Source organism: Lepidochelys olivacea (genome assembly GCF_965140295.1).
Source record: "Lepidochelys olivacea isolate rLepOli2 genome assembly, chromosome: 7".
In the NCBI taxonomy this organism is placed as follows: Eukaryota; Metazoa; Chordata; order Testudines; family Cheloniidae; genus Lepidochelys; species Lepidochelys olivacea.
The window spans coordinates 28,728,944-28,747,285 of NC_140417.1; the positions used below are offsets into that span (position 1 = coordinate 28,728,944).

Here is an 18,342-nt window from a genome sequence, read left to right on the forward strand (position 1 = left end):
AGTGTAAAGAATTCTTAGCTTTTCAGTTGCTTTTAAACTAATTAAAAGGCAGCCATTTTCTATTAGAAGCACACAAAGTTAAAACATTTGCCAAATGGAAAATAAAGTCAATAGAGTACAATATTTTCCATGTGTGTTGCACTGGGGAATGAAAACAAATTATACTATAACTGGTAATTGACCATGCTCTTCCTTTTTTGCTAATATTAAACAACTTGTATTTAACATTATTATGTTTAAAAGTAACAAAGCAAAATTTTAAATATAGGAAATCCCTTAAGATAGTAAAAAGTATTATGACAGCCCAGTCATGCAGCATAATATAGGTGGGCCTAAGCTTGCTGTTCCAGGGTTCTTTGATTTAAACAAGAAGATGCTTGTCACATTAATTTTGTATAAGATATTTAATTACCTTCAGAGTATTTTGTTCTTCAGTGAACATTCTTTTATATAGGAAAAAAACTGAAGTTAATAGCACTCAGGTCATAACTCAGAGGTACATTTAAAAAAAAAAAATCTGGTTTAAGTATCAGGCTATACTTGGAAATTCCTGGAGTTCACTTGTCACAATATCTGTCATGTTGCCTACAAGAAAGGTTTTTAAAAAAAAATTAAAAATCTAATATAACAGAACCATCAAGATGTGTATATGCCTTACTGTCTAACTGCTTAATCTTATTGTTGTAACCCTTCTGCTTCCTCCATCTTCCCCTCCCACCTTTTAATCCATTTATTTATTGATGACCTTCACTTTTTGTGGTGTCTGAAATTTCAATCGTGAAACTCATCTGAACCAATGCAGTCTGTTTCCTCCAAAGTGCATTGCACAATTATAAGTGATCAAAGTAATATGTAATGCTAACACTAATGGTGGTGTGTTTTTAGTTTGTATAATTGGCTTGTTTTATTTAAAAATAATAAAAGAGATAGGAAAACTTATTAAATGTACACACAGAAGGTCCCTTTGGAATGGATACAGCTTGCATATTTAGGCCATTCATATCTTTTTTTGTTTACCAAAAAAGGTTTGTTTATTTAATACAGAAACCTTTTAAGTTGTTACACTGTCAATTTTGTTGCTGCAGGTAATGTCATGTGAAAGTAGATGAGTGGTCACCAACCCATCAATCGTGATCGACTGGCCAATCCTGGAGTCTCGGCCAGTCGATCGTGATCTCCAGGCTGCTAAAAGTCTGGCAGCACATTGGGGCTCAGAGGCTAGCTGCTGGCACATCTCTGTGGCCCTGGGAAGTAGGGGAGAGGTGAGGCGGCTCCGCACACTGCCCCCTCCCCCAGCACTGTCCCCGTTGGCTGGTTCCCACTTGCAGGCGCGAGCAGTGCACGGAGACCTGCTGCTCCCACCCACAGGGGCTGCATGCAGAGATTTCCGGGAGCAGTATGGGGCCATAGCAGGCAGGTAGCTTGCCTGAGCCCTGCTATTCCGCCAGCCGGGAGCCGCCTGTGGTAAGCGCTTACCAGCCGGAGCCTGCACCACACACTCTCTTCTGCACCCCAGCCCAGAGCTCCCTCCCAGACCTCACACCCCCTTACAGACCCCAAACCCGTGTCCCAGCCCAGAGCCCCCTCCTACACTCAAACTGCCTCCCAGAGCTTGCACCTCTCACTCCTGTTCTTCTTTCCTTACATGGATCATGGGTTCCTGAAACTACCTTTGTTCTTATACTGCCACCTACTTAAAATGCTTCAAGATCATGTGGTGAAAGTTGGTGTCATTCAACTAATTGAATATCTGGTATAAATTATTATACCCAAAAAGACTGATTATGAGCCATGTTGTTGTGCACTGATTTTTATATTCCATTTACCACCTGTTTTGGCATGCAAGTCTAAGTATGCAGTATCTGACAGATCTTGAATACTCTGCCATTCAAGGCAGCTATGATGCTGTCAACTGATTAACACATTGTATGTCGATAGAGTGATTGTCTTTTTGTTGAGTTTATGCTGTAGTGTATAGCCTAAGGGAGTCACTGAGTTATTAGCTCTGTGGCAGTACAACAGTACCTACAACCTGGATCCATATAATGGCTTTGTGATTAATTTACAGTTGGTATATTCAGGTGGGTGAGATAGCAAGCTCTGAAATTCTTGCACACATAGTAAACTACTGCTTTCTGTGTAAGCTCAAAAGCTTGTGTCTCTCACCAACATAAGTTAGTCCAATAAAAGATGTTACCTCGCTCACCTTGACTTTCTGTTTCAGAAAGTATTCTTCCCAACTGTGTTGTTCTGAATGCTGTAACAGCTTCTGTGTGGGGGACAGGGGATGTATTTTATTTTTTCACCAGTTCTCTGAACACTTTCTTTTCTCCCTTTTTCTAGCCATTCCAGTCAACGCACAAACATCTGACAGTGGAAGAATTATTTGGAACCTCCTTGCCAAGGGAACAACCAACAGTTTCATATCCCAATCCAGACAGAATGGAGAAGTTGCAAGCTGACACTACAGGCAGAGAGCACAACTTATTCTTACCTTTTTCACTTGAGCAATCAGCAGTGACACACCAACCATTGCGGAAACCAGAGAGTACAAGTGTCAAAAACAATGGCAGTACTTTGAATCAGCAAGAGCGTGTAACACCCATGCTGATTGCTCCAGCTTCAGTTTTGCAGCCTGACGTAAAGAATGTTTCAAACTATACAGTTCAGTTAAGCCCTATTCTTAATTCAGCCTCAACAACAGAAGCTTCTTCTGCTCAGATACTTCCCAACCTAAACTCAAACAGTAATATAATGCAAGTTATGCATCAAGCTGCTAAACAGATGTCCCCACTTATGAATCAGACACCATCTGATGTGAATCACACGCCACAAAACCTAATTGCTGGCCAAAACCAGTTCATAGCACCTTTGGCAGCAACTAATACAGGAAATGCTTCAAATACACACCTTCCAAATGTTGACCTTCTCCAGAAACTCAGGTTGACCCCACAGCAGGACCAAATACAACAGTCTCTTAGTAAAACTACCATGGCACCTAGCATTTCATCCACAGTTAGCCAGCTTGCAACACCAGAAAGCTTCAAAGAATCCCACACCAAACCAGCATCACTGAGTAGCAAAATAATCACACCACTTCAGGTATTCTATGGTTTTATATATGTTTGTATTTCTTTTAAAATATTGCCAGGCAACAAATGCTTTGTCCTTTAAATTTGAACTTCCTTAGAAATTAGCTTTTAACTCTAAGGGTTTTATTGTAAGCATTAGATGATTTGTTACAATACTTCTAGATGAGAAATCTGCTCTCTTCTGCTTTCTCATTAAAATGTTGGTTAATAATTTGAAATTTTTCTAACTGACTTAGGTGGCAGCTTTCTCAGAGCCATGTCAGTGTAGCTCTCTGTCATGCCAATAGAATTTATAACTTTGACGTGGCATGGACTTCTGAAATATTCTAGTTTTGTTTTTAATCACATACCATTTGTAAAGTTTCCAACTGAATTTGAAAGTATTCCTTCTGCAGAATTCTCTTCTGTGTTGAGGGAGATTCTTAATTCTCCATCGCACTTCTCAGGATATGTGGATATATTAGTGGCTTGCTAAATGGCCAAAAAGTTGCACTGGATTTCAACTATTTGTAGGTGAGAGTTGACAGGCAGAGTACATTTGACAGTTAAATTCTGCCAATAGGCGCTATTCTCCCCCTATAATTTTCAGCTATCATAAATGATAGAGCTGTTTGTAGAAGAACAGTTAATCAGGCTGCTATCACCATGGACAAGTACGCTGCAATTAGTCCACCAGTGTCTATAATTGCGAAAATGCTACTGAATGTTGATGGTGTGCATTCCTGATATGTGGAATAAAAGGTGTGTTGTCACAGATTTCCTTCCTAGATAGTTCTGTAGTAGTGCTGCAGAAGTCAATAACAAGTTCCAGTCAAGGGTTTATGAAGGTATAGAACTTAATATGATTGTCCTGTCTTCAGTTTCCCCTTTTGTCATTCCTTCGAAGTGCTTCACCATTCCTGTTTTGGATGTAATTCCTTGTTTGTGAATCTATGGTAATACCGCTGAGAGGCTATTGGTTGTCCAGTTGAATGGGCAATCATTTTTTATCTACATCTTATGTAAACGACCTTGAGGTCACTGATGTTTCCTCTTAGCCTTATTTCCAGAATTTTATTGCTAAACTTTTTTTCTGAGACCCAATTAAGAGTAGTGAGCCTTTTCCGTGTATGGAGGCTGATACCCAGATATAAATATAAGCACAAAAGGTTTTGAGAGACAGCTTGGATGTGCAATGCTGTTGTGTGTAGCTGTGGTTTGGTTTGGTTTTCTTTTAGTTTGGTGCAAACTCACCATTTTTTCCACTTGTGAGTGCTATTGCATGCTGTTAGCTACTGATATGGTCGTGTGAATTAAACTGAACAAGGTATAGTTGATCTTCCTTCTAAACAGATGGATTTTCTCTTGTACCTACTTATGGAGTCATCCAGAATTTTAGTCTTGTGTTTTTAGCATTTATGTAGATTAAGCAGATATATTTACAAAACATTTATGGTGTTCTCTTGGTTTTACTTTACTGATGCACTTCATCAAGATGTGACTGTAAACGGGGAATCATTATCACGCAAATGTGTTTCTAGTGGGGTCCTGTAGGACCAAGAACTAATGGATGCGCTTTTTAACATTTTTATTCGTGAACTGGAAGAAAACCTAAAATCTTCACTGATAAAGTTTGTAGATGACACAAAAATTAGGCAAGTGGTAAATGTGAGGAAGACAGATCACTAAAACAGAGATCTGATTTAAAATACTTTTTCTGAAATTCTAGCAAGCTCCAGTATTCTCAGATTTCAATTCTATATTGAGATTTTTACATCTGCTTTTAGCAAAACATAGAATAGAATTTTTTTGTGAACTTGATTATCTTGTCTACTAAAATTTATTGAGCACTTCATTTCATTGAGATTGGTTTGCCATCATTTTCCAGTGTACCTTAAAATCTGGGTTCTGAGATTTAAGTTCTTTTTTCTTTTTCTTTTTCTTTTTCTTTTTTTTTCTCTTCTTTAACTTCTATAGTCCCTGTCCTTGGAATTCTTTAACTATGGTTGAAGGATTGCTGATTCTGCAGTCTTCAAATGTAAACTTCAATCTTGTAATCTTTTCAACTTGCCTTTACATGTTTTCATCTATTATTTTGCTCCATTTATGAAATATATAAATATAAAAAACTGCATAGAATTGGATATCATGTCTGTCTTATTGTAGACCTTGACTTGTAATATCCAAGAAAATATATAATTTAGTTGGAGGAAAAACAGAAGATAACACTACTAGAAATTCAGACGCTGACAATAACGTGTACCACACTTTTTTTTTTTTTTAATTGCAGACCATACAGCAAAACAAGGAGCCAGATGTATTTTCACAACCCAAGGCTTTGCCAAAAGCCAGCCAAGTAAGCATATAAACTTTTCTCCAGCAAATTAAATATTTCTGATGTCAAAGTTTTCTATTTTACAGCAAATAATTTCATGTATCTTGAAGACTAAAGTACAAGACTGTAGTCATTAACATGCCCATTAGTCCTGTTTCCACCTCTGAAAGTTTGAAAAATGCTATTCTGGTTAGAAGAGAGACTATATACTAAAAATGGCCCCTCTTTAGTAGGGGATCTCTTCCCTGCATGTTAGCTGTGCAGTGATATGGGAAAGTGAACTAGTCTCTTCTGCTTTGTGAAATATGAATAGGAATAGCAGCAGACTGCAGCATCTTTTATTGCTGGTGTTGTTGCAGGAACTAGAAAGAATATATCTTGACTCTCCAATCCTAGGTGCTGTTTGAACCAGTAGCAGTTTTTAAATGCATTTTCATTTGTAGATGGTGGTAACTGAGAAGCAGTAACTAGAGAACTCCATATTTCCATCATTATTTTTACTTAATGTTTATGTTGGGGTAATACCTAAGGGCCTCAATCTATTCTGGATGCTGGGCACTGTTCAAACATGGTAAATGATAGTCCCTACCCCCAAAAAGCGTACAGCCTGAAAGACAAGGCAGACATAACAGGTAGATGGGACAAATAGGTGTGAGGAAAAGGGAAGGACGGTGTCCCAAAAAATATTGTGCTCTAGCACAAACTAGTTGTGAGCACAGTTTTGTTGCCAGTTGGTAGCAGTAATCATTGTAATCACCACTTGCTGTTTTTATAGATTCAGTTTTCAGATTGTTAGAACCACAAAAGAATAACCTTTGAACATCCAGGTCAATATATTATCAAAAGGAACTTTTAGAATCTAGTCAGAAAATAATTAGCAGTAGCCTAAAAGCAAGATCATATCTTTTAAAATATACTTGACCTCCAATGATTTTTATTTAATTATTTATGTCTAAATAAAATGCACAGTGAAATGTAGTCCTTAGTGGTGGCCTGCAGCATCTAAACTGATTAGTGGCTTTACAAAAATCATGAATGGTAAGGCTTTTAAACACTATTACTAAATCATGCCATTCTAATTCCTCTTGCATTATATAAAAGCTGCTTTAGTTGCATGTTCATCTCTAATCGGGAGGGCAACAAAATGACTTTGTTCACAGTTCAGTGGAGTCTGTAAATTGGCCAGTAGTCAATGATCAGTTAAGCAGTGTGCCCACAGTTTTTAAAAAAAAAAAAAAAAAAAAAAAGCATCACTTTTGGACTCAAAAGACAATTTAGTGTGCTGTGGTGGTGTGCCACTGACTAAATGTGCAAGTTTAAATGTGCTGTGATGATTTTAAATTAAATCTTACTGTGGTATTTCCCTACTATGTTGAATTTAATATATATATTTTGCAAGGTTTAACCTTTTTGATGTGACTCTCTATGTAAACATTCAGGGTGAATAGTTTTGCCCTATTTCTTTTTATAATGGAAGATTTTGAATTTCCAAGGGAAGCTTTTTGTTTGTGTATAAAGCTTATTTGAGTTTCGCCATTTATTTCTGCTTTCCTTCTTTGGTAAAACTGCTGATGTTGCCAAAATGAATCCCAAACATTTTGGTCATCCAGAAAGCCTAAGCAAAAGAAGCAGGTAGATCAGTATATTCAATATAAAACTGAGGTGACAGGGAGTCTTCAGATTAATCACTGGAGAGAGTGAGCTTTCCCTACCCTCCTCACACAGATCTAGCCTTCTGACATTTTGGGGGCTCTCAAACTTGAGGAGAAGGTATGCAGTCATACTGACCAAACTCCTGGCGTAGACAGCACTATGTCAACAGGAAACGCTCTCCTGTAAGTATAAGTAGCATCTTCAGTAAGTGCTACAGTGGCACAGCTGCAGCGCTGTAAGTGTAGACAAACCCTCAGTTCTTGCTACTCTGATTTACTTTATACGGAGTTAAGAACACAAGAGGGTAGTGATTGCAGAGAAGAATTGTGCCTACAAAGAGGATAAATCTGTATCTTGTTCAGCTCCTAAAAGTTTGATATTTGTAAAGCAAACAGATATGACTCAACTAATTAAGCTCCAATGCATTTCCTTTTATGCATGTATAGCTTTAATGTTCTATACTGGTATTTTGTGTTTTATATGCTACAAAAGCCAGCTTGTTAGAAGTATACATTTTAAGGAACTCAGTATGATAATGATCATGCCTAGGAGCAGTGCCCTGAAGAGCTGCTAAATTCCCTAGGGTTCCTGAGGTTCCTAATGCTTCCCAGTAGTTGATGAATCTATTTTCTCCATCCTGTCATCTTTGAAATCATGTTGTATATGGTTCTATTTATGTTAGTTTGTCTTTGCATGAGATTTTTTTTCAGGTGTACAACTACCGAAAGTGCCAAGTGTTTAAAAAAAATAATTTATGATCAAAAGATCCGCAGCATAGACAGACACCAGCAGTGAGATTTCAAATGGAGCCATTTTAAATCCTCCCAGTTCTTAATCTAATTAACTGATTTATTTGACCTTAACAAACATTTAATCTGCATCCTAAGAGTAAAGAGAAAACTTCGGACACTTTTCTCATCCCTCTCATAGGTTGAAATGGTAAAATGCAGCAGTCTTATCTATGAAGGCAGTAAAGGCTCTTCCATAATCTACAGATATAGGTATTAGTCTTTACAAATAGGTATTTGTCTGATCAGAGTTTGATATAAAAACAGTCTCTAAATTTCTATTTAGATAACATATATCGCAACAATGGTTAATTCATCCAGGTTCTTATAAAGGCACTTCTCTCCACAGTGTACATGGTGCTTAATTATTTTCCTTTCTTTTGCAGGTCGCACCTCCACAGTTTGTTACAGCCACAACTACAGTGACTCCTTCAATCCTCTTGTCTCCTAGTGTTTTCCAGCAGTCAGCTACAAAATCCACTGAAATGGAGAATAAAGCCAGTTCCTCTTCTCCTCTAACACTTGGAGCAACAGAAATTCAGACAATGCCTCCTACTGTTCTCAGTAGGTCTCAGCTCCAGGAAACCTTAATACATCTAATAAAGGTACTGTCAGTATCAGATTAAACCACTTTGGGTTTTTTCTGAATACAGAGGCAAGTAATGAGACTCCGTGCACTGGCAACTCCCATTGGATTCAATAGACGTTACAAGAGCTCAGCACTTTTGAGAGCCTGATGATTCCACACAGGTCCCATGTGTAGAGATGGTCCCTTGACTCAAGGTGTCTTCCTTCCCAGGATGGCACAATTTACTTCCTCTCTGGGATCCAGGTTTAGTGATGAGGTGGGGAACAGCTGAGGGTAAGCCACGAGGGACATGCATTGGACCTCTTCCTTCTCCATCCACATACATCTCTGTGAAACTCTGCAGAAAAGTTAATGCAGCTTCAGGATGTTTTAACATTCCTGTGGAGCCCCTCCTGCTGCTTAACTCCCTCTTAAAGGGCATTCCAGGGGTGGACTTCATGCCTGCAGTCTTTGGCAGCACAGCTCCAATGGATCTGCATGGTGCAGAAAGGAGCTCGGGGATTTGTGCAGAGGCCTCTCTATAGTATTGCAAATCTAGCCTCTTGCAAATCTCACAGGATGTGCAGAATTTGTGGGTTAAGAGAAAAGTTGCAGAGTTTCTATGCCATTCTGTAGGTTTTTATGCTGAAAGGGGTGATTTGATGCAGGATTTTGCCCGCAAGAAGTTAAAAATATGTGTATGTAAAATCAAAATATATTTCATTAATAGCTCAACCTGGAAGTAACTTGACCATTACATTTTTATTTAACAAAGTATTCCAGTTACAGATGAGTTTTTTCTTTGTTCCTTTTTTAGGGGCATGAACTCACCTTGAAATGGAAACTGCAAGCATTCTGATTAATGAATTAGAAAGCTTTAATGAGTGTGTTTTAATGCTTCAATTAATATTTCTGCTGCAATTCTGTTTTGTAACTTCTACTGCAACGTTCCTCAGGCCAGGTCTACACTTAGAATGCTGTAGCTGCCCAGCTGCACTGATGCAATTGCAGCACTGTAGCACTTCAGTGAAGACGCTACTGTGCCAACAGGAGAGCTTCTCCTGTCGGCATAGTTAATCCATCTCCACAAGAAGTGGTAGCTGTGTCGACGGGAGAAGTCTTCCCGTCAACGTAGCACTGTCTATGCTGGGGGCAAGGTCAGTATAACTACATTGTTCAGGGATGTAGATTTTTCCTGCCCCTTGGTGTTGAAGTTATACCAATATAATGCAGACCTGGCCTCAGTAAATCACAACAGAGCTATTGCTCCTATAGAGCCATATAGCAAGAGGATTATTTAGCCTCTTTCTGTTGTAAAATTACCATCAGTGTCACAAAACTTTGTGCGACATTAGGGCTCTCTTACTCTTTCCACACTGATCTCGACAGGTCTTGCACACAAAATGCAGCTCTAAAAATAAGACTACAGAAACCTAGCTCCTAGCGATAGAATTGGTAGGTCTGGAAGGGGCCCATAATAAGTCATATGATCAGTTTGGTGGCTGTTTTTGTTCTTTTGCATGACCTGCCTTTTTTTGCAGGACCTGCAGCTGTAACAAAAAACACTTGCTGACCCAGGAAAAACCTGCAAACTGAGCCAGTCTTTTATTATTATTTTTATTTATTGTCGGAGGCAGATTACAGGCAGAAATCTGTGCAATCTTGAGGACACTATTTGTGCTGTTCCAGTTCCAAAGGGAGCAGTACTTTTTATGTGCACTCTGTATAGGCCGTATTTAGACAGGAACCTGAATGCTGATCAAAATTATCCTCCCCAGAAGTGGGGGATTACTATAAATAGTGACTGCAGTAGAATACAAGGGGCTGAAGTGAAAATAATGCTGAAGGAGAAGAATATTCATCTTCATGCTGATTGATTAGGTGTCTGTTGTAGGGTTTACCAGTATATCTCATTTGAATGGTTAGAACCCAAGAAAACTAGAATAGCTTTAAATATTGCATATAAATTAGCATACTGAGTTTCCTGGTAATATACTGATCAAGGATTTTAGACCAGGAATACACTGTGCATTGGTTTCCAAATTGGTCTTAGATTAGAAGTGTAAGTAATTGCAGAAAGTCTTTTCATATAATTGGTGGCACTGCTTGGAGATGGATTTGGGAGTCAGTACTGTTCAGAAATGCACAAAAAGCAAAATTCACCGCACCCCTGTGACTCTTGGGTAATGGGACTTGATGTGGTTGAAGTGAGCAGGAGTTCTGGGGGACAGTACCTTCCAACTCAGGGCCAGGACTGCAGTGCACATTCTTTTCCACCCACTTAAAATTACTAGCACATTGCGGGGGCTGGAATAATGGTGGCTGTTGTCCTGCAGTGTTACTTGTGCTGGATGTTAGGACTGCTTGAAACAGGGGCGGGCAAACTTTTTGGCCTGAGGGCCACATCAGGTTTCTAACCTGAGGGCTGGTTAGGGGAGGCTGTGTCTCCCCAAACAGCCAGGAGTGGCCCAGCCCCCACCTTCTATCCAATACCCCACCTCTACCCTGCTTCTCGTGCCCTAATGGCTCCCCCAGGACTCCTGCCCCATCCACCACCCCCTGTCCACTGACTGCCACCCTGGGACCCCTGCCCCATCCAACCCCCCTGTTCCCCACCTTCTGACCGCCCCAGCCACTATCCACACCCCTGCCCCCTGACAACCACCCCGAAATCCCCTGCCCTCTATCCAACCCCCCCGCCCCCTTACCGCGCTGCCTGGAGCACCGGTGGCTGGCGGCGCTACAGCCGCACCGCCCAGAGCACCGGGTCAGGCCGCGGCTCGACAACTGCACTGCCCAGCCGCCCAGAACTGGGGCCGGGGGCTAGCCTCCAGGGCCAAAAGCTCAGGGGCCGGGCAGGAGGGTCCCGCTGGCTGGATGTGGCCCGCAGGCTGTAGTTTGCCCACCTCTGGCTTGAAATGTATAATCACGGATCTTACAGTCCTGGCCCCCAGCCTCATGCTCCCCCAGTCTCTGATGCCTGTGCAGCAGTGCCTTCGTGCAGCCAGTCCTCCCTGTATTCCCCACTGTGAAGAGACACCCACCCCATCTTGAGGCTTAACTTATTCACAATTAAGTAGCAAAAATCAGCACTTAAGTGTATGTTTTCAGTTAATGTTCTGCATATGCTCTTTTCCCCTCCTGCAGAATGATTCCAGTTTTCTCAGTACTGTTCATGAAGTCTACTTGCAAGTCCTGACCAAGAATACAGACATCAAACTATAATTGAAGTTAATTCAGTTCAACTGACAATATGTCTGCTTCTGAAACAATTATGCCTCATCTATAAAGCTGTAATATTTTTTTAAAAAGAATATTTAGTTTTCAGTGTCTTGAATTTTGAACCTGTTGGGAAAGACTATTCCTTAAAAATGCTTCTAAAAAGTAATCTTCTCAGAAGTGATCTAGGTTTCACTGTGATCATCACCAGCAAACCTTTGTTTCTAAGGAAAAATTTAGTTGCATATGAGCTTTCATTAGCATTAAGTGAATGTGCAAATGTTTTCTCTGACTTTTTTTTCTAGCTATCTTCAGTACTGAAGAGTTAAGGGGAACAGTGCTGTTTTTAACCTATCAGGTGTACAGTACACTACACAGATCAGAACAAAACTCAGTTGTAAAACCCACTTCCAGTTCTGAGGGCTTTGTAGAGGCTGGGGAGGCTTATTTATCGTAATAAACTGGTTGATGGCAGATGTGCATATAGTAAAAGATACTGCAGTCAGGCTTGGAGCTGGGTGCCCTCAGAGCTAGATGTTTGAGGTAGGGGTTAAAAATACTTTTGCCCATTCCTGAGCAACAAACAGCCTTTACCCTGTAACTGTTCTGTTAGTTTTTGGCTTTGCATCTTTGGTGTCCATTGAAGTATGCTTGGTTTCTCTAAAAAGATTGAATCCAAAGTGTGCACGATCCTAGGCTAGGGCAATCATGTGCTCTTTAAGTAACAGCCTGATTTCTGTAAATTTTTAAAATCAGATCTGGGGAAGAACATCACTCTAAGACTATTATTTTCCTATTCCCTGGAACTATATATAATATTTGAAATACATTGTTTCTGTTCAGCTAAGGATGAGCCAATGCCAGAATTGAGTTTCATTATTCACTTGTGTTGGCACTGTAGTGTTGAAAACTATACAGATGCGGAAAAATTGCAAACTGACCCCTTGCCTCCAAAATTTTTTTCACGTTGTGTAGTACTGCGTTGTGTTTAGTTGAAAAGTGAATGCTTCTTACATATGGTTTATCATTTCAGTATTTACCAGTGTAAGAATCCGACGACTTCATGTCTCCCCATTTGAAGTCAGAAAAGAATCCTTAATGATATTTTACTATGCTGCTATTGGTCTATCTGTGACTTATATTTATTTCTATATGGCATGAAAAGGTACTTAGTAATACTTTAAAGTAGCTCTCAGTTGATTCCAGTAATACTAATTTTAAGGAATGGTTTTTGAGTAGAGAGGTCTTGGCATATTTGCTAATGGATAATTTGTAGTAAATTTAACCAGTTAGGATGCTTTGCTTATTTTTTCCAAGCACTATTGCAATGAAGAAGAAACGAGTTTGTTTGGCTCTACAAAATAGAATATCCTAGGGATTAGTTATAATAATGTTGACATAGTCAAGGGTTCAGGGTCACTTCATTGGAAATGATCAAATAAGCTTTAATTGTGACTCCATCACAAAGCAGTGGGTTTCTTCTAGTTATAACAAAATGTATGTTTGCATTTTTCATGTCTAATAATTGTTTTAGTTTGAACTTTGTTTTTGAATAGAAAAGATTTTTGTTTAGCAAAATTTGCCTTCTGAAGAGTTTTTCAGCCTTTGAACTCAGTGTTTTTAATTAAAAATATTTAGTATTTTTATGTTAGTATGCAGAATTCAGGGAAACATACTAGTGATCATGTGTATTTACCAAGAAATATATTAGCATTAATGGTAGCATTTGAATTCAGCAACAAAGACTTTCTGGACTTCGTAAGGAAGAAGGCGACCTAGTCACATACTAGAATTCTAATAGCATGTGCATGCACAAAGCAATGTAAATTTGATTAGTTTATCTAAACCCGTACACCTGATCCAAATCAAACTTGTGAGGGCCTTTTTGGAGGAGAAAGAATAGGAAAAAATGCCAAACTAGAGAGAGGTGCTTTTGGCTATAGTCCTAGTGGACAATAACCAAGACCCTCAAGTAGGTGTCTTTCTCTGGCTTCAGCAAAGACTGAAGCAGTAATTTTCTTGACTTTTATGAGCATTTCTACTAGCTTGAAAAGGAGGATGGATGGATGGAAGGAGGAGTTCCCAAGTATAGAAATGAGAAAAGGAGCTACTGAGATGATACCAATTACAAACACTTCTGTTAACTTTCGGTTAAATACAGACTCATGTTTAAAATGTCATATCCAAAGATTTATATAAATTATGGGACACTAAGATTTCCCTCATATGGATTGTACTTTCATTTTAAGTCTAAGTCATGAACAGTTGATAATAAAGGGAATGTTATTTTAAGTAGCAACAACATTACAAGAGTTTGATTATGATTTAAACCCCAACATTTTACATTTTTGTTTAATGTGCTTGTGTTATAACTGTCCAGGAACCTCAACACGATGTTGGTAGATCCAAGTTCTCTTAATTTTTATATTCTGCTAATCTGAAAAAGTGTCATCTTCCCAGCTTGCAGAATGAATTTAAATCACCGTGACTAAGCAAGCTTTCTAATGAGTACAACTGATTTCTGTTCACATTGAATTCTTACTCACATTTACTCCACCTGCTGTATGTATAAACAGACGCACACTGGGAGAACAGGAGTATCCTGCAGATGCAGAGTGCCATGACAGTGCTTTTTGTAATATGACAAAATTTAACAGATAAACCTCTTTAATGAAGAACTGCATTGTAAAACAAGCTCTGCTGCAACATAAAACTGGAGATGTTTTATAATGTGGAAGTTGTTTGACAGCTTCATTCTGGTTATTTTGAACTTTTGTATTCTAAACTGGTCAAGTTCGTTTCATTGCTTGATTCATGTTAGCTGCATGTACTGATAGTTAATGCATAGCTCGTTACCATGGGTCATCACAGCAACTTAACATGATCATTTAAAGTGGCTTTTTGTTTTGGTAAAACTACTACTTAATGTGATTGTACCCATTAGTTCTGAGAGTGAAAACAATTAGTTTAGACTATATTCCCAAAATTAATTAATTGTCTAAGCACGTGTTTTCTGTGGTCAATGTTAAGTCACTTTAAAAATTATAACCTTCTAATCAAAGATGGTTTTAAGATTTACAGCTTTATTATTATTATTATTCACAAAATTAAAATTGTTTCTCAGTTTTGTAGCTGTTAATATCGCAAAGTTGTATGAAAGGTGCTGAACGGCTATTAATTTGGAAGACGTATATCTTGTAAAAGAAGAAAATATTTGCAAAAGAATTGAGGCAAAGTGTGAAACTGCAAGAGTGATTATTAATTTTAGTTTCATATAACAGATGTTTGACTTGCCAGGTATTGATATTCAACATGTTTGAACATTTGCTGCTGGACATGTTTCATTTTGCCTACATTTTTGTTTTGCTTCATTTTTGGTACATTCCTTGAACCTATAATGCCCCATCTAGTCAAGTATGCAATTACTGGGAAACTTTTAAAAGAGAGTGATTACTTTGGAAAGTTATCTTTAAAAGTATGTGAGAAATCAGACACTTTTTTCAACTATTTGAATTGCTTCTTGCTTACAGCATATCTTTACAGGAGGAATGTGTGCAATATATTTCACCTCAGTTTAGCCTGACATTGTTGTGAAAATGTTAAGATGCAATATCTTCCTTCCACTTTAAATTGGAAAAAATTGCAATATCTTTCCCTGATGGTCTATTTATTTTTATCTATTCTGTGTATGGGCACATTGGTGGGGGGGAGGGTTTAAAATGTAAAGTATGCATTTTTAACTGTCATTTTTTTACCACTTTTTTTTGGCTGCACCAGTTGTTATTTACTTGCATGTTCTTACAGTATGAAGATGCTCAAGACACTGGGATTTTTAGTAATGATTTCTGGAAACATGGTATGCAAACAGGTTTTTTTCAAGTCAGTAAATGTAGATACTGCATCACTAACATTATGGTATGGACTTCTTTATACCATCTATGTATGTTTGCAAATATTAAGTTATTGCATAAATGTTTAAGAATTAGCATTTTTCATCCAAAATTTTGTATGTTTGCAAATATATTTTTGTAATAAAATTTCAAAAACAAATATTTCAGCACGTCTTACAATCTTCCAGTGTTTTATTTCACTTGCAGAGATAGAAACTAGCTATGAGTGTAAACTCAAAAGGTTCATTGGGGTCATCCATCCTGGTACCTTAAATTTTAGATTTTGAATTTGGCAAACCAATCAATCGTCATCCTTCTTCTAAGAAGTAAATCTGTAAGATGTGCGTTGCTAATACTACTGCAGTCGCTTCCATTGGCTTTCATCCTAATATTTAATTTTTGTAGTACCCTTCTCTTCCATTCTAGCAAATGTGTGACACTTGATAAACCAAATATTAATCTGAAACTGTTTAGATTTAGACTTGGTGGTGGTCTGGATTAATTCAGCAACTGTCACTCTATACGAATTGATGATGGTAATACTGAGCTATTGTTGTTTTTGCTGCCCAAACCACTGGTGAGTATTATGGTTTTGGTAATCTTAATTTATTTGCAACAAAGTCTTGTAGCACAATTTCACTATAACACTAACTTTTTTCCCTTTTATGAAGATGTTTTTTTCTGGGTTCTCCTTTGTTTGTTTGCGATCTTGACTTTGAAACTTATTTTCAGCTGAAATAGAATATAAATAATATTATAAAATTCTTCACATATTCCTTACAAACATTATTTAATTGTTGTAAGATAAATCAGATAGGGAAATTGAGACAGACAAGGGGACAAATTCAGAAGTTGTATGTCAGATGGAGTAAGCTAGATGCCCTTGCATTAAACTCCCATAAATTCAGTCTTTCTTGACTCTACTTACACCCAGTCTCCCAACAAATTAGCAAGTCTAAATGTCTAAGAGGATGTAACTTACACAGTGAAGAGGCAGACCTGGATGTTAAAACAGGATGGTGCTATCTTTGTAGCTATTAGTGGGCTGGGAACTGTACTATATATGCAAGCAGGTCCTCTCTAATTGCCTTGCATGGCAGCCTTCCAGTAGGAGAGTGATCACTTTTATGGAATAGTCATGAAAACAAAATAACAGCCATAATGGCCTGAATTGTGGCTTTGCTTGCCTTGTCGAATTTGTTGCGTACAACGGTCAACACAGAGGAGGATTGAGTACTGTGGGCACTGTCTCTTTATAGAGATTCAGTGAAGAATTATATTTTCCTGTATCTAAACTACATCATCCACTGCGTAAATAAAATTCCTCTCAAATTTGGGCCAAACCTTTTTTCTCTGGGCTCCCATCTCACATGTCAGTTTGGACTCTGCAATGGACAAGAGTATCTTCTGAGTTTGGGTGGAAGCATGTGTCAAAAATCAAATTTTATAAAAGAAAGGTGGTTACAGTATTAATCATGAAGAAACAGGTGGGAGGCTGGGAATTTGGGGCTCTGCTTTCTGGTCTTCCTTCAGCAGGTACTGTCCAGCAATGCAGTGTATCCTCATCTGCATTGGTAATGTTTCAAATGCTGGGGCTAGCTGGCTCCTTTCCAGGCTATCAAAGTAGCTGAAAGGAAAACTATACTTTTCTCCAATGCCTCTTAGAGAATGAAATATTTACCAAAACTAAATATATGAAAATGAATTTCCCAGTGTGTTTTGAAATACCTGTCACTGTTTTTATACCTCCCTCCAGTGAACTGGACTATGTGACTCTGATGTCTGACCTCTTAGTGATGCTGCATTGTACTTCCCAGCAGGAGGCAGAGTTTCATGAAATAGAATTAGGGCATAGAAAATTCACCCACTGAAATCTGACTCTTCCAATTGAGTTTTTGGGTAAATTCTTATGGAGTTAGAGGATGAAATACATATACGCTGTGGCACATACAAATAACAGCACATGCTAAAGAAAACATTTTGACAGATCCTCAGCTTGTGTAAATAGGAACATCTTTACTGACTTCAGCAAAGCCATGCTCATTTACACCACTTTGGATGTGATCCATTGTGCAACAATATACTTATTAAAGCTCAGTTGTGCCTCACGCCATACAAAATGACTGGATTGCCATGGGCCGACCAATATCCTATTACTGGATCAGAGGATAGGAAAACTGCTACCATCCTTTCTCCCAGTTAAAAATGTCGTTTCATGAAACTGAGGTGGATTTTTCTCCCTTTCATTTAAAAGTTGAAAATGAATTGTGTGTTTTTATTTTAAAAAGTTTATTAATGCATTTAAGCAGTTCTTAAATTAACCCAAACATTACAAAATACACCCTAAAATAACTTTTAAACTGTTTTCAACACTTGCTAGTGGAACTTGATTTGTCTGTCTTCATTCTGTTTCATGAAATTCTACTTTCCAAGAGTGAAGATGGTTGCTTCTTCCTTGTTGCTTTAAATATGTTGTTATATTTCAGGTAAATGTTTTTTTTTTAAGTAGCTTTCTCGTCTTTGTAAGTAGACATCAAGATTAGAATCACATTTATGCTACTCTGCTGTTTTCCTGTAAAGATGAGCAACCTAAACTGTTCCACAGAGATGAACTCTCTTGTCTTTCTTAAGGTGTAAGTATTGTTATTAATTTATTACTATCATTTCTCTGACCTGACAGGTTACTAATCTAGGCCAACTTGGAAATCTCATGAGAATAGCACTCCTATGTGCGCTCTCTACTTCCATCCAGACTGAAACTGGGAAATTTTGAGTCCATTTTTCTTTGCTCAATTGAACCTTCAAACCCCTTATCAAA

At 38.2% G+C, this 18,342-nt stretch overlaps 1 protein-coding gene across 1 annotated transcript in view; it reads left to right on the forward strand.

The window, feature by feature from the left end:
• The window catches only part of DCP1A (decapping mRNA 1A), a 49,207-nt gene extending 33,645 nt beyond the window's left edge, over positions 1-15,562 (forward strand). The window contains exons 7-10 of the mRNA XM_084634451.1: positions 2,344-3,102; positions 5,362-5,427; positions 8,234-8,452; positions 11,563-15,562. Coding sequence (XP_084490577.1) covers positions 2,344-3,102; positions 5,362-5,427; positions 8,234-8,452; positions 11,563-11,640 — 1,122 coding nt within the window. The 3' untranslated portion in view covers positions 11,641-15,562. The remainder of the gene's footprint in view (positions 1-2,343; positions 3,103-5,361; positions 5,428-8,233; positions 8,453-11,562) is intronic.
• Positions 15,563-18,342: the final 2,780 nt, after the last annotated feature.